This window comes from Canis lupus, chromosome 5 (assembly GCF_003254725.2).
Source record: "Canis lupus dingo isolate Sandy chromosome 5, ASM325472v2, whole genome shotgun sequence".
Classification (NCBI taxonomy): Eukaryota; Metazoa; Chordata; class Mammalia; order Carnivora; family Canidae; genus Canis; species Canis lupus.
This window is the reverse complement of record NC_064247.1, coordinates 19064132-19084922: the sequence shown is the minus strand read 5'-3', so window position 1 is coordinate 19084922 and position 20791 is coordinate 19064132. Positions and strand designations below refer to the sequence as shown.

General features: G+C 44.5%; 1 protein-coding gene across 2 annotated transcripts; it reads left to right on the top strand.

Annotated features, from left to right (window-relative positions):
- Positions 1–2105: 2105 nt before the first annotated feature.
- On the top strand, positions 2106–5448 carry LOC112671309 (nicotinamide N-methyltransferase-like). Of its 2 annotated transcripts, none has more exons than XM_025465473.3 (3): positions 2106–2342; positions 3075–3282; positions 4407–5448. In XM_025465473.3, the coding sequence occupies exons 1-3, from the start codon at positions 2192–2194 to the stop codon at positions 4837–4839; spliced, it is 792 nt and encodes a 263-aa protein (XP_025321258.1). In that variant the 5' UTR covers positions 2106–2191; the 3' UTR covers positions 4840–5448. The 2 variants fall into 2 exon arrangements, with proteins under 2 accessions (XP_025321258.1, XP_025321256.1); XM_025465471.3 differs by having other exon boundaries at positions 3072–3282.
- Positions 5449–20791: the final 15343 nt, after the last annotated feature.

The following is a 20791-nucleotide window of genomic DNA, read 5'->3' as shown; positions in this document are numbered from 1 at the left end:
TGTCAAAATATTTAGCATTTCTCTCTCTCATCAAAGGCATATCCACATGCGGCTACTGCTTGATGCCTTTCTTCCCCTCCCCAGCCAAGTGTTCCCATTCCCTGCGTTCCTCATCAACCTTTCACCTCCAGATCACTCCCTCAACTCCAGTCTGGCTTCTGTACTCATCACCTGTTCATTTATTAATGTTGACTTTCCCTTTTATTAATTTTATCCCTATGCTTTCCTTAAATGTATTTGTTATCATTTTAACTTCTTGATCTGGATCCCTAATTTATTATTTTTTATTATTCATTAACATCAATATTTAAGATCATGAATTTCCCACTGCTTTCAGATTCTCATCTGTAGAACTGTTTTCCACATATTTTAAGATTTTTGTTTTCCTTTCCTCACTGAACCAAGAGCATTTCAGAGAAAATTTAAAAATATATTTGTGGTAGAGGGCCTTTTTTTCTCTGGTTTTATAATGAATGTCTGTTTTATTGCATTTTAGTCAGAGTATTTCATTTTGTATTATTTCTACTTTGGGGAAGTTTTATGATTTCTCTGTAAATTCTTGAATATTCCATGGACAGCTTTAGCAAAAGGTATACTTTCTGTTTTCAGATTACAGAGATCAATATATGAATTAACTAAATTTGTGCTATTAATTATATTAAAAAATATTTTATTTATTTATTCATGAGAGACACACAGAGAGAGACAGAGACATAGGCAGAGGGAGAGAAGTAGGCTCCCTGTGGGGAGCCTGATGCAGAACTCGATCCCAGGGCCAAAGGCAGATGCTCAACCACTGAGTGCCCCAGGTGGCCCTATTAATTACATTTTAAAAAATATTGTATTTACTTATTAGAGAGTGAGAGAGAGAAAGCATGAGTTGAGGGGAGGGTTAGAGGGAAAGGGAGAAGAAGTAGGCTTCCTCTTGAGCCCTACATGGGGTTCGATCCCAGGACCCTGAGATCATGAACTGAGCTGAAGGCAGACACTTAACTAACTGAGCCACCCAGGACACCCCTATTAATTAATCTATCCTTTTTTTTATTAAAGAAAATGTAAACGCAGGGAACCTGTGCCCTTTCCCGGAGTATGGGCTAGGAAGTGTCAAGACTTCAGACTTGTTCCTACTCTCAATATGGTGCCAGAGCAGAAGAAAAGTTACTATGGTTGCTTCATGGCCCAGAAGATCCTGAGGAGTGGGAGAGTGATTTCCCTAGCTCCTGAGTGGGGAATGGAAATAGGGCAGAGGGAGTGGTACAGGCATAGAGGTTGCATAAAGGGGATGTTGTAACTCTTGTTAATCAGTTATCTGGAAAGATTATGCAATGGAATCTTGGTGCCAACATCATGGACAAAAGCCAGCTCCCCTTCCTGGCACCACATAACTTCCCCACTCTACCCCACCCCCACTCCTGGTGAAGGAAGACTCTAAGTGATTGAGATTTAACGTCTACCACCCATGGGACTTGAAGAAGAAATTCAGTTCAGTGACAGAAAAAGTATTTTTTGCATGTTCATTCCATATCCGTAGCTTCAGCTCAGATCTCTCTGTGTGTTCTATACTTATATCTGGGTAAGAGTAGGTTTTTCAGCCTTAAGTGGAGTATGCTCAAAACTAAACTCATCACTGCTGATTGTTTCATCTTCACCCCTCAACTAAAACATATTCTTATCTTCCCTATTTTGCTAAATATTGTCCACATCCAATAAGTGATCTGGGGCAGAAACCAGGTGTTGTGTGAAGGGGTGTAGTTCAGAAAATGCTTAAGATCAAAACAAACTAAGGCATATCCATCCTATTAACTGGGGGTTCACAGGGGAATTAATGTAAAAAATAGGCAAGCTTTTAAAATTGTTTTAAAAACCACTGTAGAAAAGGGCGTGGCACAATGGAGCAGAAGAGCCTGGAAACCCTTCCATACAAGCCAAAGCCACTGAAAATCCTGGGGGTTGGGGTAGGAGTAGAGAGTGGGGTCCACTGCTGGAGGAAGGAGCTGGAGAGGGGGATGGGAGTTTCGAGTGTGGCAGAGGTGAATGGCCGAAGGGAAGAGGATTCAGGGAACATTTTTCATTGGCTGTTCTGATCTTTATCCGAGTATTTAAGGGCAGGCAAAGTGACTAAGCCTGAGTTCCATCAAGAAGGACCCAGAGCATCAGACTGCTCCTTCCTGGACAAAGCTTATAATTCTCCATGGCTCTCCAGGAGTCCACGGGGCTGGATGTCTACCAGACATATTTTGAACCCACAACATACCTGGGCTACTACAAGATGGGCCAGAACCCTGTGGGTGATGACGTCCTCCAATTCTCCCTAAAACACTACAACGCCACTTTTAAACCAGGTGCTGGTCTCCTTGAAACCTGGGAGAGGTTTGTGGGAGGAAGGGTAGGCATGCAAATTTTAAATTAGTTGCTGATCTTCTTCAATCCTAGGGCAAGTTTAGGGTGGGAGTGGGGAAGGGCGGCTAGACAATTGACAGAAACTTTGGACCTTGGAGAGTATGAGGAACTGTCCTATAGGATGATTCTAAATATACTTGATATATGGTACTTGATGGGATGCCCTAAACATTTCTGAGGTCTCTGGGTCAAGATTTTCTCCTCTCATAAAGTCTAAGACTGGGAATACAGGTGGTTCGCAATAAATGTTTGGTGATTGATCTTTGGAATGTTATGGATGTTTTTAGTGGGGCTGTAGGACACTTAGTGAAGAGTGCTTGCATTATGGAAATGGGTGTCCCCAGGAGTGTGACTAGACTTCTTCTCTTAATGCTTATTTACAGTGATGAATTGGCAGTTGGAAGGACAAAAGCTGGTTCTCCACTAAGTGACCCCCCACCCCCCAAGATAAACTCTCCTGCTCCTCACTCTCCCCTCCTACCAAACTCTCCATGCTCAGTGCTGGGACTGTGCGGGGCTGCCTAAGGCTGTTTGGACAGGCAGCATTTCTCATGCTGGACTTTCCACTCCCAAATGGTTGACTCCCCGCAGCCTCTCCAGGTGGGACAGAGAGAGGAGCCTTTCAGAGCCACGTTTTAGCGCCCATGGCTTAGAATGTGTCTGTTCTAAAGCAGGTGGCCTGAGAGGAAAGCTCCTGATTGACATAGGCTCTGGGCCCACCATCTACCAGCTTCTCTCTGCCTGTGAGTCTTTTGAGGAGATAATCGCTACTGACTACACGGACAAGAACCGCCTAGAGCTGGAAAAGTGGCTGAAGAAGATGCCAGGGGCGTTTGACTGGTCCCCAGTGGTGAAATATGTGTGTGAGCTTGAGGGGGACAGGTAAGGGGTTTGTTGTTTGCTTTGGGATCGCCATGATGTGGGCTTCACTTAGCTCTCAGAATCCAAGATTTCTCATGGGGCTCATGTGGCAGGTGGAGACTAAGAAGGAAGAAAGTCAGTGGGGTCCCAAGAAGAAAGGAAGAAGAGTGAGATATGAATCCAATAAATACCAAAAGAGGGAAGAAGAATAGATGTCTGTAGACAGACCCAGAGCCAGAAAGGAGTTGTCATGAATGTCTACCCAGAATGCCAAGGCTTCCCCCCTGGGGTTAAGGGAGAATGGTGACAGCCAGGTTGTTTGGCAGGTGCCCCTGTTGTTCCAATTACAGCCTCCAGGAGACTCCGAACTTGTGGCATCTTTCTGCCCATCACAGGAGGTGGGCTTAGAGTTAAGACCAATCTTGCATGCAAGTGAGCAGACTCTACTTACCCTGGATAATTTCAGGGCACTAGGAAGTCCACCATAGCCCCTCCACTCACAAAATACCACTCTCCCCAGGTAGGTAAGATGGTTGAAGTTGTATATTGGATTCTTGTGCCTTTTGCTTGAGACTGTGACTTTTTAAAAATGCAGAACTGGAAAGAGTAAATTTCTAAGTGCTAGTCCTTATGCCTTATGTGGTATAAATGAGCCCCCATGTGCTGAGAAAAGATATAGGTAAAAAGAGAATGTATGAGGTGACAAGGAGGTCGAGTGGAGTGGTCAGGAGACACGGGGAGAGCCTGGAGGACCCCTGCAAAGTCTCCCAAGCACACTTTATAGTTTTGCTCAGCTGATTCCTGACAGGCCTTCCATTTCGTGTTGCACTTGGCTAGGTTGTGTTAAACATGTACCAGCGGAGAGAGAACGGGCCAAGCACCGGGAGCATTGCCCAGAGAGGGCCTATGGGTGGAAAGAGCAGTGACCTCAGGGTCAGGGTCAGCAGGTCCTAGGCTAGACTTTGTCAGTAGCTGGCTTTCTGACTTGGCCCCCTCTCCGGGGCTCGGTTTCTTGGTCTGTAGGACCAGTGACCTGGTTACTCTGGGAGTCTGTGCGAAAGGCAGAGAATGGCCAGGAGTGATGTATGCATGTCACACGATGAGCCTGACCCAGCTGGCCACTCTTCCCTCTTCCCTCCGCTCAGGGACAAGTGGGCTGAGAAGGAGGAGCGGCTAAGGAGAACTGTCCGCCGGGTACTCAAGTGTGACGTTGGGAAAGAACGGCCCCTGGAACCCGCAGTCCTGCCCCTGGCGGACTGCCTCCTTTCCTCTCTATGTCTTGAGTCCGCCTGCGGCACCCTGGAGGCCTTCCGAGACGCCCTGCGCCACCTCAGGCCCCTGCTCCGGCCCAGGGGCCATCTGGTGCTGACCGGGAGCTTTGACTGCACCTTCTACATGGTGGGAGACTCGAGATTCACTGTACTGCCACTGAAGGAGAAGGTCCTGCGTGAAGTCCTGCAGGAGTCCGGCTTCACCATCGAGAGGCTGGAGAAGGCTCAGCGAGGACCCGAGACCGTCTTGGAAAAGTGTTCAGACTACACGGGGTTGTTCTTCCTCGTGGCCCAGAAGAACGACTAACGCAGGGTCCTTGGAAGCGTGTGGGTGTGCAGGGGCAGGACTTCCAGCCCGCATTCGGCCACCCATTTGCTTTTCTCTCCCTTTAGCTGACCTTATTTAGAACCCTTACCTGCAAATGCTTTTAGAGCCTCATTATACATGATTGCCAGATAAATAGGGGTACTTATCTCACACGGAGAGGTTTACAATATACTCCACTAATGGCCCAGGGTCAGGGAAAGAATTGGACCAGAGAAATGAGGATATGCCTCCTCTAGTTTTGAGGGTGCCTCGGGGTGGCACAGGGTGACGAAGGTAGAGTCCCTCACCATCTCCTAATTTAGGCATTTGGGGACTGCTCACCTTCTGAGCTCATTCCCCACCTGCATCTTCGCCCCTGCTGAGACTGCAGCCCCATCCCATGAAATGAAAAGAACAGAGGTTTTGGCGTCGGAAGACATGGACTTTGGTACTTGGCTCTTAGCTTAGTTGCTCTTGTGATGTCAGGTGTGTTGTTAATACCACAGAGCCTTGTGTCCCCATCTCTGAAATGGAAATAATAACCCACCTCCCCAGGGCAGTTGTGAGACCCCAAAGAGAGAACATAAATACACCTGATAGATAAGTACACATGCGATGTTGTACGTGTAAGTTTTTGCTGACGTTCCATATGTGTGTGACAAGCAGTTCTAAAGGGAGTTGCAGAGATGGTTTTCCTTCATTGTCCAGTACAATCCACCTAAGCCAATTTGGGATGAGGATGGAGCATTCAGGAAAGACTTTTGAAAAAAATAGCAGATCAGTGAGATATAAGGGGTGACCAGGAGTAAGCCAGATGAAAGAATCCGGGATAGCCTGTGAAGAACAGGAATTCTGCAGTAGCAGAGACCCAGAGGGGAGGTAACATACTGTGTTTGGTGAACTTCAGAAAAAACTGAGGACAGCTGGGCAGGTCGGGGTCCTGTCCCTGGAGGTCCCCGATAACCCATTGGGCATTGGCATTCAGAACAGGCCAGCGCTTCAAGTGGGCAGAGAAGTCACCCAAGCGGTGACCATTAGTAGCAGCTAGGAGGTGGGCAAGCAAGTAATTTATTCACCCAACAAATATTTGTCGAGTGCCTACGTAAATTAGGTGCTATGCTCAGGAAGTGTCAGAAACTTTGCCTGGGGCTGGTCCTCACAGTTTAAGCTTAAGCTTCTTTTTTTTTTAAATTTTTATTTATTTATGATAGTCACAGAGAGAGAGAGAGAGAGAGAGAGAGAGAGAGAGAGAGAGAGAGGCAGAGACACAGGCAGAGGGAGAAGCAGGCTCCATGCACCGGGAGCCCGACGTGGGATTCGATCCTGGGTCTCCAGGATCGCGCCCTGGGCCAAAGGCAGGCACCAAACCGCTGCGCCACCCAGGGATCCCCAAGCTTAAGCTTCTTAAGCCCTCGATCACATTCTACCCCATGTCTGGGATATATTCTTGTGTGTGTATGTGGGTATGTGCACATGTATGTGTGTGCGTGCGTGCGTGTGTGTGTGCATGCTGACGATGGTCGTAGAGAACGGGTCATATCTATCCATGGGGTCACCACGTGAGTGATAGGAGAAGTTGACTCTCAAAGGCTGGGAGCAGATCAGGAGTTCACTACCAGAGGAAGCTTGTGTTGGATGCACCCAGAGGCTGAGCGTTAGTACCTCCTCCAAGGACAGCTCCAGGACACATCGAAGTGTGCAAGCCAGAAAGCTGGGCTGGGCTGGGCAAGCAGACAGCAAAGAAAGAGCAAGGTGGGTGGGCACATGGGGAGGGTGTCCAGAGCAGGGCTGAGTTGCCCAGTGCTCTACCTCCCTGCGTAGAGTGTGGACCCACATCCTGGGTACATTCTCCTGGGGTAGTTACATGGGTAGTCACATCAGGGAGCTATTGGCTCCTTCACATGATATTCAAGTTACCACGTACACTTTGTGGACTGTGAGTAGGCATTATGTTTGGTTTCAGGGGGGGCTAGTGGCCAGAAAGGGTTTATATCTACTGAAATAACAGGCAGCACACTTCTGTTAAGCAGCTGTTACTGAGTAGGTGTGGGACTGCACTGAAAAGCAGAATTTGCTTGGGAGAAGGACAATGATGGGAATCACAGAAGCAGGCAGGATTTGTTCCTGCTCAGGGATGGAAGCTCATGCAGTAAGTGGCAGCTGAGATGAGTTATAAGAGAGGGTGATGGTTGGAAAGGTGTTCACACTGGAAGAAACACTACTGCTAAAAAACATGGTCTCTGGAAGATGGCAGGTGAATGATGTTTTCTTTGCCTAGAAGATGAGCTCCATATGAGAGAACAGAGGGGGCCAAGGAAAGATGCGAAGGTGGCTCAGGGCATTAGACTCTGTGGGCCTCTCCAGGGTGTAGTCAGAGTTCATCAATAAATATTTATTTAGCGCCTGCCATCTGCCAGGCATCGAGCATGTTGGAATAAATATGACACAATTCTTGCCCTTGCTGGGCTCGTAGATAGTCATGACAACAGTGTTAGGAGAGGAGGACACACAGAAGGTCATGCCTAATCTGGGGGAGATAAGGAAGGCATCACAAACAGGTAGTGTTTAAAGTGAGTCCTCAACTAACAGTAAATGCCCAATTGCCAGGCAGATAGTGGGATGGAGGTGGAGGTGGGCTGGGGTGCTGAAGGCGTGTCAGGTGGAAGAAGCAGCATGGCCCAGGTGGGAGCCACGGGTGACAGCGGGCATATTTGCGGAACCTCGGCCAAGAAACATGGATGAAGCACCAGTTATATGTCTGTCCCTGTTTTGTATTCTGGGGATACAGTGGATAAGATCGGCAAGGCCTTGCCCTCATTCTACTTGGGAGGAGAAGGGAAGGCAGACAATAAAGGAGTAGATCAAAGACAAAATACAATAAAATAAAAAAGTATGAGTGCTAAGAAAGAAATCAATAGGGTGATATCGTGGAGAGGAACCAGGGTGGAGGGGGTGGGAGGAGGGCCCACCAGGTGCTTGGGACGAACAGACCCAGACGGAGATCTCACATGGCCAGACAGTGGTGTTAGGGTGGGGGTGGGGGGCGCTAGGAGAGGGCTGCCAAGCCCAGCAGTGTCCCTCTCTTTGTAACAGAGCCCTCCAAGCTGCCGTGGAGAACGCCTCTGGAAGTGGAATCTACAGGCAGACGGGAGCAGCTCTCTGGCCTGTTCCCATCCTGCATGGAGGCCTCCCCTGGAGAAATCCCCTTTAAAATGTTCAAGCCCTTCCTTTTAAAGCCTTCCAGGGGAGGATCCCGGGCACTCAGACAGACGTCCAGGGGAAATAACAGACGGTGAGTCGGGTGGGTGACACACTTCTGGAGAATAAGGCAGGTCGTCCCCTGACTGTCTCTATCCTTCAGTGGAAGGAGGCAGGATGGCCATGGCCGATGACTCCCTGGGGACCAGTCCTAACCCTGTTTTGGATTGTTTCCCTTGTCTTCTACTCTCTGGACACAAGGGGGCAGTCGAGCCTCGAGCTTGGCAAGCTGCAGGGCCCGCGGGGCCCAGGACTGTCTTTCCTCCACCTTGCTGGCCTGAGGCCTGCTCTCCTGTTCAAGCTGACCACTGAATGTGGGAATCGGGAAGAGGAGGGCCACTGCCCACACAGAGCACCTTGATTTTCACTGACCCTCGCTCAACCATATGTAAGGTGCGCTGCCCACCTCCCCTTCCACAACAGAGGGGAAGGCCCAGGAAAGCTGACCCGCATCCTCACTCTGCAGGGCCTGGTTGGGGATCAGCCCATAAGTAGCTTGAGTGACAGAGCCAGGGAGAGGCATCCCAGGTGGCTGCTGGAGCGGAAGACTTCTGGGCCTTCTCCATTGTAGTAAAAATCTCCCCCAAAGTTCATGAAGCTGGGGTAGGAGGGCCAAGGACAGTGGATAGGGCACACTAAGCCCATCAGATCCACTCAACAGCCATTAACGCCAATGCTTGTGTCAGGTCCCATGCTGGCATTAGGCATACAAGGGGAAATTGGATTCGGGCACTTCCAAAGAGTTGACAGTCAGGTGGGCAAATGGCCACTGTCACACAGTGTAGTCAATTCAGCATGAGAGGGTAGGTTAGGTCCTGGAGAAAACAGAAGAGGTGCGTTCACCTAAGTGTGAGGTGGGGTGAAGGAGGTTATAGAAGTCTTCCTGGAAATCTTAAAAGGGTTTAGCCAAGCAAAGGTAGACCAGGGCTTTTTAGGCAAGAGAAAAGTATGCGCAAGAGATCAAAGTCAAGAAACAACATGGGAGGGAGACTGAAAGAAGTTCCAGTGTGTCTGAAAAAGTTCCAGTATAATACCCTTTAATGTTGCAGCCGTTTTGATAGCACATGCTCTGTGGTCTGGCTCCTGCCTGACTCTCCAGCCAGCTGGAAGGGCTTTCTGAACAGGAGCCTTGGAGCAGGACTATGAGGAACTAGATGCTAGGGGAAAGACTTGGAAGCTGGGCAATTAGTTTCTGGATGCCTTTTTCTTCTGGGACCTTCCACTTCTTTAACAAGTGACTCCCCTGCAAACTGGGGACTCGAGTGGCAACTGACAAGGGGAGTTGTGGCGGTTGTACCTTTAAGAGGAATTCAGAGATTACAACTGTAAGCAAGTAACAAACACAAAAACCAAAACCAAAAGGCTAAATATTGATTAACTAGGTTACAGAAAAATTTAGATTGCTGACTGATAAAAGGCCATCACCAAAGTGATTAGGCAGACAGATTGCAAGAAACATTTACAGTGGATAAAATCAACATGGAACCAATGCCTTCTAGCATACACAAAAAATATACAAAAATAAAATATACAAATTTGGACTAGGAGGAAGTCCAAAGAAAAAAAAGGAGCAAGGATATGATTAGGAAATGTATAGAAGAGGAAACCCCAAAAGTTAGCAGACTGTGTAACTCTTCACTGATTTCTGTGTCTTTTCTTCTTTGGCACACAGTGAGACTACATTTCTCAGGTCCCTTGCCTCAGGCTGTGTGATTGGGTTCTGACCCAAGGAGTATGAATAAGTCCATGCACATGGCACTACAGACCTCCTGTGCTGTACTCCAAGGGCTGGTTGCAGGGAATCCAATGGAGTCCTCTAGGCCCTCAGAGATGACAGCTGCACGGTAGAAGTCTGACCATCTGAAGCTGTACCCGTACCCTGACCCCTTCCACACAGGACTGTGAAGTGAACAAAGATATACAAGCATTTACTTTAAGTCACTGAGATGTGGGGTTGTAATATCACTTACCTCACTGATAGCACCTGTAGATGTGCTCAAAGTGATCAGAGAAAAGCAAAATTTAAAAGTTGTAGGGGTGCCTGGCTGGCTTAGTGATAGAGCATGTTGACTCTTGATCTCAGGATCGTGAGTTCAAGCCCATGTTGGGTATGGAACCTTCTTAAAAAAAATTGTCTAACTTTACTTGTTTTCATTAGACTGGCAAACAATGGTAAAGTAGATCATTCTAAGACTTTTGGTAGGGGCGGGAGGTGTGTATGGCTGTGTTGGTGATTATAGGGACTTCGGTGTACTGTTGGTGGAGATGTAGACTGGTATAGATTTGCAGGGGATGTCCTGGTGTGTCTTACAAAATTAAATATTTATTTTTTTATTTAGAAAATAAATATTTAATTGACTAATGATATCTCAGCATTTCTACTCCTGGAAATATACCCTGTGGAAATTCTTACACAAATCTTCACAGAGGAGACACAGAGATCTACAGAAACAGTATGTTGGGGTGTTAGAGGCAATCTGGGTATCCATCCCTGGGGAGTAGATATGTAAATGAGGGAATGCAAGTCATGGAGGGACAAGAAGTAATAGCCCACATGTACACATAGCAATGTGTATGAGCCTTAAGGACATAGTAAAAATGGGACATCTGGTGGCTCAGCAGTTGAGCATCTGCCTTTGGCTTAGGTCATGATCCCCAGGTCCCTCATTGTTTCCTTGCAGGGAGACTGCTTCTCCCTCTGCCTATGTCTCTGCCTCTCTCTATCTCATGAATAAATAAATAAAATCTATAAAAAAAAAGGACATAGTAAAAATGACATAAATATAGACATATGCATACGTAACAACAGTCCCTAATTCACAAAAATACACATAAAGAAAAGAACACACATTAACCCCTTAGAAAGTTGGGTGTGAGGATGGAAAATGAGAGGGGAAGAAGACAGGACTGAATGGATGGGTCCTCCCACCACACACACATGTTCTTTTCTGAAGCTTTCCGACAACAGATTGAAGACTGACAACTACAGCTTTTACTTCCGAGAATGGGTTTCCTTCACAGGATCGGATTCCCATGAGGCTGTGACATCGTTCCTCAACTTTCTGAAAAGCCCACGTTCAGCCTTCACTGGTCCTTCTGCAATTTCATAAGCATTCCCTTTTAATCACTCAAACCTCGTGCTTTCTCAAAAACAAAACACAATGAAAGAGGAACAGAATTACAAGATCCGATCTTAGTCCAAACAGCTTTTACTCAGAACATAAAATGAGTTGCTTTTCACATCTATATTAAACAGAGGGAGAAAGAGTGAAATACATTAGCCTTCTACTCATACGGCATTATTAGTGGCAGGACAGGTGTCCCAAATATATGTGTTATACTGCTGGGGTAATTAGCAGGAAGCAAGAAAAAAAAAATCAATGGAACAGAGAAGCTAGGCCTAAATCAGATCATAGCAAGTATTGGAAATAAGCATATGACAAAAGATCATCACACCAGAGAGGGAGCAAACAAAATCATCCGGGTAGCACAGCAGCAACTCCAGGTCTTGGCTTTTGCCAGGTGGGTGTTGTGGAAGCCCTGCCCTGATTTTCAGCCTCATGAGCTTTGGCATTACTGCTGGCCACCTGCCCACCTCCAGCAGCCTGGCCACCTGCCACAAAGCCACTGGTCCCTGGCTCTGCCAAATGCCCTCAAATACCGCCTCCCTGCAGTTCACAAACCATGCCATGGGGGTGAGTTGGGGCTGGACACCTCTTTGCTGGATTATGGAATTTGCTGGATTATGGAATTGGTCCCTGAGCTGAGGCTCAGGAAGTCTCCTTCCCTTCCCTCCCCTATCCCTACCACTACCCCTGCCCCTACCCCTACCCCGGGTCTTTCTCCCTCCCTCTCTCTCTCCCTCTTTCCCTCCTCCTCCATTCCCCCCCTCCTCCTTCACCCTCTCCCCCCCTGCTTCCCTTCCCTCCCCCACCCCCATGCCCCAGGTCTCTCTTTCTTTCTCTCCCTCCCACCCACCCTCTCTCTCTCTCCCTCTCCCCCTCCCTGTCTTCTCCTCTGTCCCTCCTCTCCTCCAATGGAGCAGCTCTCACCCCGTACCCCTCCTCTCCTTCCCTGCCCTTCTCAAAGTTTCCTGCAACCCAAGCAATAGATTCAGTGGCCAGTTTAAACTTTGGAGACTCATGAGTGTAGATAACCAGAGAATTCGAGCTCCAGGCTGCGTCAGGACCTGTGTGGCTGCAGGTTTTCAACCTAAAGCTACATGAGAGGATTCACGTTATAGCCCTAAGGCACTTATCTGTTTGTGCACACATAGGGCCCCCTCCAGGTCTGATGGAATAACCCCCTTCCCTCCCCCCAAAAAATGTCCCGAGACTCTAACAAGAGAGGGGAGCCGAGAGGTTTCAGAGTCCAGGAAACACGCGTCCCTGCCATGAAGGCTCAGATTAATCATCCCTGGACTCACCATACTTATTCATTAAAATCTAAAGCAGGCCCAGTGGGCCCGTGTCAGATTTGATGAGTTATCATTTTGCTTGTAATTTTGTTTATTTATTATTAATGACCAAGCACATGAAAGGCTCCAAATGGCTGGCTCCTCTGACTCTGGGGGTTGCTTAATTTGGCTCTGCCCTGGATCCTGACCTAAGGGCTCACACCTGGCCTCCGGTCTGGTTTGAGCAGAGACCTGGGAAGAGGCTCGGGAAGAGGCTCGGTGGAGGTGCTTCTCTGCGGCTGGAGCAAACCCCGCTCCCCTGGGCAGCAGCAGCAGGCTCCTAATTGCTGTGCTGTACCTGGGTGTACCTTGCTTTCGGTGATAAGCAGAAGCCGTGGGGTGGGAAAGGAGAGACGGCTGCCTACTGGAGTCTGAACCTTTTCCGGAGCATCCCCGGCCCCTGATCTGAAGTAGGCCTTGATGTGTGAAGCGCAGGAGGACTTTTTTCAGCATTGCAAAGAGAAGCTTGGAGGGAAGCTTGAGAGGCGGTTCCTGTTCCCCATCATCCTTGCCCTGTTTTTGTTGGAAGAGTCGTTTTTGCTTCCGTGCCCTTCAGTGCTTTAACCCCAATGGGTAAAATTGAGCAAAAGAAGCCATGCTGGGGGATCCCTGGGTGGCGCAGCGGTTTGGCGCCTGCCTTTGGCCCAGGGCGCGATCCTGGAGACCTGGGATCGAATCCCACGTCGGGCTCCCGGTGCCTGGAGCCTGCTTCTCCCTCTGCCTGTGTCTCTGCCTCATTCTCTCTCTCTCTCTGTGACTATCGCAAATAAATAAAAATTAAAAAAAAAATTAAAAAAAAAAGAAGCCACGCTGGGGCATGTCTCACAGAGCAAATGGGGACACCTCTATGATCACGTACCCCTCATCTCTACATCTGTGCTCATTTCGAAAGCGACTCTGCATCTAAACATGCAGGGTGTGTTGTTTTTTTAATCATAAGATTGATCATACATATAGAAATGTTCATAAAGCACAAGATTAATATAAAATGAATCCTCAGTAACTGCCCCCAAATTGACAGATAGAACACCGCAGGGTGATGCCCTCCTTTCCTTCAGAGCCCACAACTACCCTGACATTTATAGTTTTCCTTTATCCTTTGCCACTCATTTATGCAGCACTAAATAATATTGTTTCCTTTTGCCTGTTTTGAACTTTATATAATTGGGATAAAAATGTACATCTTCTTTAGAGCTTGCTTCTCTCATGCTGCATCATTTGGAGAACTACTCACGCTGATGTTTATAGCTGTAATTGGTGCATTTTCATCAACCCAATGTACTTATTCTACTGTTTGCTGGACATTTAGGTTGTTTCTAGTTAGGGGCTATTTCAAACAATGCTGCAAGGAACAGTTACGTGCCTGTGCCAGATTTTCTCTAGGTATGACTTTGGCCGTGCAATTGGTAGGCACAGGGTACGCCCAACTCAACTCTCCTAGTTAATGCCTGCCTGTTTTTCTCCAGAATGGTGCACCAATTTTACACCACTAGAAATACATGAGAACATCTGCAGTCAAGGTCCTTGGTCTTGGCAGGTATGATTTTTGCCAATTTGATGGCTGTGTAGTAGTATCTCATTGGGATTTAATTTGCATTTTACTGAGGAGATTAAGCATCACTCCATAGGTTTATTGGCCATTTGGATTTTCTTTCTTAGAAACGGTCTAGGGGCACCTGGGTGGCTCAGCGGTTGAGCATCTGACTTCTGCTCAGGGTGTGATCCCAGAGTTCTGGGATCAAGTCCCACATTGGGCTCCCTGCATGGAGCCTGTTTCTCCCTCTGCCTTTGTCTCTGCCTCTGTCTCTGTCATGAATAAATAAATAAATAAATAAATAAAAAGAAATACCTTCCATTAAAATAAAAAAGAAATCCTTCTCTACCCCCCAAGGTCATGAAGATATTCTTCTATATTACCTTCTAAATCCTTAGAGTTTTGCCCAGCATCTACAGTTTTAATTCGCCTGAATAGATGTGTGTATAGAGTGTGCAGAGCATGTCTGATTCCATTTTCTCCCCTATGGATACCCAATTATTTCAGCACTATTTATTGAAAAGTCTGTCTTTTCTGCACTGATCTGGGATATCATCTCTGCTGTATATCAAATGTTGATAAAGTTATGGGTCTGTTTGTGGGCTCTCTACTATTTCATTGGTCTATTTGTCAATCCTTATACCAATACCATACAGTCTTCATTACTATAGCTTTATAATAAGTATTTTGTCTGGTAGAGCCAGTCCTCCTACCTTATTTTTCTTCTTCAAGAGTAGCTACTCTTGGCCCTTGGCACTGTCATATAAATTTTAGAGCTGGCTTGTCAAGTTCCAACAAAAACCTATTGGGATTTTAATTGGGATTTTACTGAGTCTATAAATCAATTTGGAGAGAAATGACATCTTTACAATGTTGAGTCCTTCAATCCATGAAGTGGTCTGTTTCTCCATTTATTTAGGTCTTCTTTAATGTCTTTTAATAAAATTTTATAATTTTCTCCATTAATGTCTTGTACATATTTTGTTGGATTTATTCCTAGGTACTTCTCATTTTTTAATGCCATTGTGAATGAAGACTGTTTTAAATTTCGTTTTATAACTGCTGCTGGTTAGAAATGAATTTAATTTTTTTATATTCACTTTGTACCCAGAAACTTGGCTAAACTCTTATATTCCAGTAGTTTCTTTGTAGCTGATTTTAAATTTCCTCTGTATATCATCATTATCAGTTTAAAATAATAATTTTATCTTTTTCATTTCCAATCCTTATGCCTTTTATTTACTTTTCTTACCTACTGTTTTCTCCAAGACCCCTGGCCACTGTTGAATAAAATTGGTAATTGTTAGCATTCTTATCTCTGTCCTCAAGTCGAAGGGAAACTTTTAAATGTGGGATCATTAAGTATGATGTTTGCTGAAGTTTTTGTAGATAATCCTTATCACATTAAGGACGTTCCATTCTATTCTCAGATTGCCAAGAGGTTTTTGGTTTTGTCATGAATTGATGTGGACTTTGGGCTTTTTTCCTCTATGTATCTATTGAATTATTAGGAGGCATTTCTCCTTTAATTTGTAAATACGATATGCATTAATTGGTTTTTGAATGTTAAATGGTCTTGTATTCCTGCAGTAAACCTATGTTGGTAATAGCATAACTACTAAAAGAATAAGTTGTCAAGTCAGACTGTGTAGGTCTGAATCCCAGCCATACTACTACCTAGCAGTGTGACCTGGGCAAGCTACTTACCCTCTCTGTGCCTTATATGTTGAAATGGGGATGATAGTACCTAACACACAGAACCATTGTAAGGTCCAATTACATGTCCAAAATCTTAAACCAATGTCTAGCACCTAGCAAGCACCATATAAGTGTTGGCTATTTTATGGACTACACAATAATTTAAGATTTTTGTAGTTGTGTTCATGAGTGATTTTCAGCTTGTGACTTTTCTTTCTCATAAATAGCCTTGGTATTCAGGTTTTGTTAAACTTATAAAATTAGTTGAGGGGTGTTTTCTCATTCTCTATGTTCTGAAGGAGTTTGTAGAAAATTAAAATTTTTGGTTCCTTGAATATATTCTAGAACTCACCTGTGAAGCCATCTGCCTCACGGGTTTCATGTGGGAACCATGTTCAATTTAAGTTCTTTGATGGTCACAGAACAATTCAGGTTTTGCACATGTTGTATATTTACTTGGGAACTTATACATCAAAATTTTCAATATATTGGCATAAAGTTATTCATGATGACTAGTTACCATCTTTTAAATGTCTGCAATACAACCATGAGGTTTCTAACTTCACTCTTGACATTGGGTGTATGTGCCTTCTCTCTTTTTTTTTCTTGATCATTCCAACCAGAAATTTGCTAATTATATTAGTCTTTGCAGAAAGCAGACTTCTGAGCCTTGCTGATCTTCCCTATTATATTTTAGCTTTTTATTTTATTATTTTAAAATATTAGTTTATTATTATTTTCCTTTTATTTATGTCTGTTTGCTATTCCTCTCCTAGCTTCATAACCCCATTTGCATTACTAGTGTATACATTTGAAGAGTAAAGTTCCCCTTAAGTATTCTTTTGGCTTCAACCCACCAATTGTGATATGTAGCACTTTCATTACTACTCAGTTCGAACAATTTATAATTTTCATAATGATTTCTTTTTTTTTAATATTTTATTTATTCATTCATGAGAGACACACACAGAGAGAGAGGCCAAGACACACACAAGAGACATAGGCAGAGGGAGAAGCAGGCTCCATGCAGGAAGCCCGATGTGGGACTCGATCCCAGGACTCCAGGATCATTCCCTGAGCTGAAGGCAGGTGCCAAACCGCTGAGCCACCCAGGGATCCCCAATGATTGCTTTTTTTGAGCCATGGGTTATTTATTGGTATGTTTCTTAATTTCTAAACATAAGGATCTTCTAGTTATCTTTTTATTTTTTTACTTTTAACTTAAATATGTTGGTCAAAGAATGTATTCTATATCATTTTGGTCCTTTGAAATATGTTGAGGCTTGCTTTGTAAGCTAGTGCAGGGTAATTTTTAATGGCGTCTGTATTCTTGAAACAAACGTGTAGGTGTTAGATGCAATCTTTTATATACATCCATTAAGTCCAGTTGATGAATCCTGTTGCTCAGGTATGACGTATTTTTACTGATGTTTTTGTCTATCTTTAACTCTCTATCAACTACCTTCTTATTTTACACATTGTATTTGTCCTAACAGGCTTTCTCTCTCTCTCTCTCTTTCTTTTAGTTCTTGCCTCCTTCAGAATTGACTTTTTTTTTTTTTTTTGGTCATTCCATTTCCTCTCCTCTACTAATTTGCTTGAGTTATTTTTATGGTGCCTAAAATTAGAGTATAGATATTTTACTTTGGATCCCACAAGGCACTGGTGTAGGAAAGTGAGAGAAAGAAAGGAAACCAATCAGGCCCCATTCATGAACCAGTTAGTGCTGTGGGCAGCTGGGGCTCACTCCTGGTGGGACCTCTGCGAGAGTGCAGAGAACATGTTTCAGGATTCCTATCCCGGGAGCAAGGAAGCTACTATAATTATTCAGCAACTCTTCATCTGTCACTGGGTGAGGTCCTGCAGACTGCTGCATTAACTGCCCAGCTTTTCTGACTTGCTCTATGTAGGGGCCAAACAAATTCTTACAACCAGAGAAAACCCTCAGACTCAGGTACTTGCAGTAGAAAAATATTGATATGTTGATTGATTGATACAGGCATGGCAATTGCCAAGGAAGTATGGGCAGTACACCATCATCTGCTTGGAATTACAATATGCATAGTTAGCTTATCCAAGTCTAAAGATAATCAATACTTTTATCCTTCCTGGATGATTCAAAGATCTAAAACCATGTATTTACCCTCCCTTGAAATTTATAGGTTGTTGCTGTTTTGTCTTTTAATTTCTTCTGGCTATTTTTTTTTAATTTTTTTTTTTTTATGAGAGAGAGAGAGAGAGAGAGAGAGGCAGAGACACAGGCAGAGGGAGAAGCAGGCTCCATGCACTGGGAGCCCGACGTGGGATTCGATCCCGGGTCTCCAGGATCACGCCCTGGGCCAAAGGCAGGCGCCAAACTGCTGCGCCACCCAGGGATCCCTTTTCTTTTTTTTTTTTTTTTTTAATTTTTTTTTTCTTCTGGCTATTTTTAACCACATCTGACACAATTAAAAAAATTTTTTTAAAGATTTTATTTACTTAGAGAGAGCTAGAGAGAGCATGAGTGGGGAGAGGGCCAGAAGGAGAGAAAGAATCTCTAGTAAACTCCATGCTGAGCATGGAGCTTGACGGGTCACTGGATCTCACAACCCTGAGATCATGACCTGAGCTGAAATCAAGAATCAGATGCTTAACCAACTGAGTCACCCAGGTGCCCTATGCCATTATTTCTTATACATCCATTAGCAATACCTGCAAATTAGTGTCCTTACCTGTTTTTCATTCTTTCTTGCATCTCAGACCTTGATTTTTTGTGCACTAGTATGGTAGAACCATTTTCTCACAAGGTTGTGACCTGAGATAACAAAGCAAATGCTTATGAGCCAACCACATGGGAAGAGCACCTATCGGCAGACCATGCTCCCAGTTGTATGAGAGTCGCATGCTTTCTTGATATTTTTCATTTCTCCTTCCTCCCCCCCCCTTTCACTCTCTCTGTCTCTCTTCCTTTCTTCTTCCTTCCCTCTTGCTCTTTGCTCCCTCCAGAGGCTATTGATTTTGGAACTATGTCTTCACTACATTTTGTTCACATGAGAGGATTGCCTTTCCAGGCCAATGCCCAAGACATTATCTTTTTTTTTTTGCTGACTGAAGCCTGTTGGAGTCACCATGGAATATAGTTCCAGTAGGAAGGCCACTGGAAAAGCAGATGTTTCCTTCAGTGTCCATGAGGATACTGTTGCAGCTCTGCTCAAGGACTGCTTTCATGTTTGCCATCTGGATATTCAATTGTTCTTGAAGTCCTATTCAAAAGGAAAATAAGACGTTGAGGGATCCCATGTAATAAGGATAAAGCAAGAAGCATTTCATATATATATCTTCCTTAATTTTTTTTTATTTATTTATGATAGTCACAGAGAGAGAGAGAGAGGCAGAGACATAGGCAGAGGGAGAAGCAGGCTCCATGCATCGGGAGCCTGATGTGGGATTCGATCCCGGGTCTCCAGGATCATGCCCTGGGCCAAAGGCAGGCGCCAAACCGCTGCGCCACCCAGGGATCCCATATATCTTCCTTAGACTTGGGATATGAAGTTCCAGTTTGTTAGCAGCAATTGCTAGGGAAAGGATTTGGGGGTTTTCAGTTAATGGCTTCTTAGAAAAATTCCATAGTGGACCATTTAGAAAGAAAAAGGGAAAATGCAGCTTGGGATAATGAAATAAACCACAAATTAAAATTCTTGTTTGAACTATTCAGCATCTGATTTAAAAATCTGGTCTTTGTTTTATATGATTAAACAGTTTGTTTTCATAGAGTATATGTTAACTCTAAAAAAGAAAAAAAAGGGTTCCCTTCCAGAAAAGCTTCCAGAGGCTGTTGATTTTGGAACTACATTTTCACATGTATATTTGTATGTTCATACATTCATAATTATAACAGATATTCATATAACAGTGGATAGAGGGCCAACATGCAGAGCAGATTTCTATCTATAGTGAAATCTGATTCTGATTATAAATCTTGCCAGATTCCAAAAAGGGTAGGAAAAAATTAATGACAGGATGAGGGGGCAAAGGGTACTATGGTATCAAAGCCACTTATATAAGCTGTATAACTACTATTTTTAAAGTTCCCTGTTAAACTGACCCATGAGTAGGAAGAGGGTACATTTCCCAAGGTAAGGATTCAATGTAAGGGAAGCTATGATTTAAATTTCTCAATACCTTGAACAGAGAACACTGAACAGAATAGATCAGAATAGATACTATTTAAAAATAATCAAAACACATCACCTTAAAATATGTCACTTGGTATTTGATTATCTTGATTTAAAGGTGTTTTAAAAAATGAGTAGGCCCAAGAAGGACATTCTGATCCTCCTTTTTCTTCCTGAAAGCAGGAGATGAAAGTCCCATATGAAAGGTACCCTCTCTGTACCAGAGGAAGGAAGACATTCTCATCACCAGCGACAGGGAATTTGGTGGTGAGAAATCTGTATACACAAACCTTATTAAGCCAACCCTTACCCTCTTAGTTACTTATTTATCAGTTGCTACTCTTAGGCCAAATCCCTCTGTCTTGTCAATTCTTCACAAATTGATTGTTTCATTGGCTAAAGGTATAAAGGTCTCCTGTTCCGGTCACTCCCTGTGGTCTTCATTCTCTCATGAAGCCTCCCACGTACATGTGAAAACTTAAGAAAATTCACATGCTTTTCTCCTATTAATCTGTCTCATGTCAGTTTAATTCTTAGGTCCAGCCAGAGAACCAAAGATGGGGAAGGAGAATTTTTTTTTCCTCTCCTGTATTATTATCCCCATTTTATGCACCAAGACTGAGGCTTCCAGATGTCAAAAGTTAGTTTTTCTAACCACCATTGTCATATGAATTATTGGTGGCAGGTCAGGATAGTGATTTGTGTCTTTTGACTTTGAGTTCTGGATGTTTCCTGCTGATTATACTCCACTACCAGGGCAGCTGGGAGAAGCAGGATTTATCAGCTGCGGTGCCTCTGAGCCACTCACAAAGACATATTGTATTGATTCTATATCCTTCCCATCTGTGATTT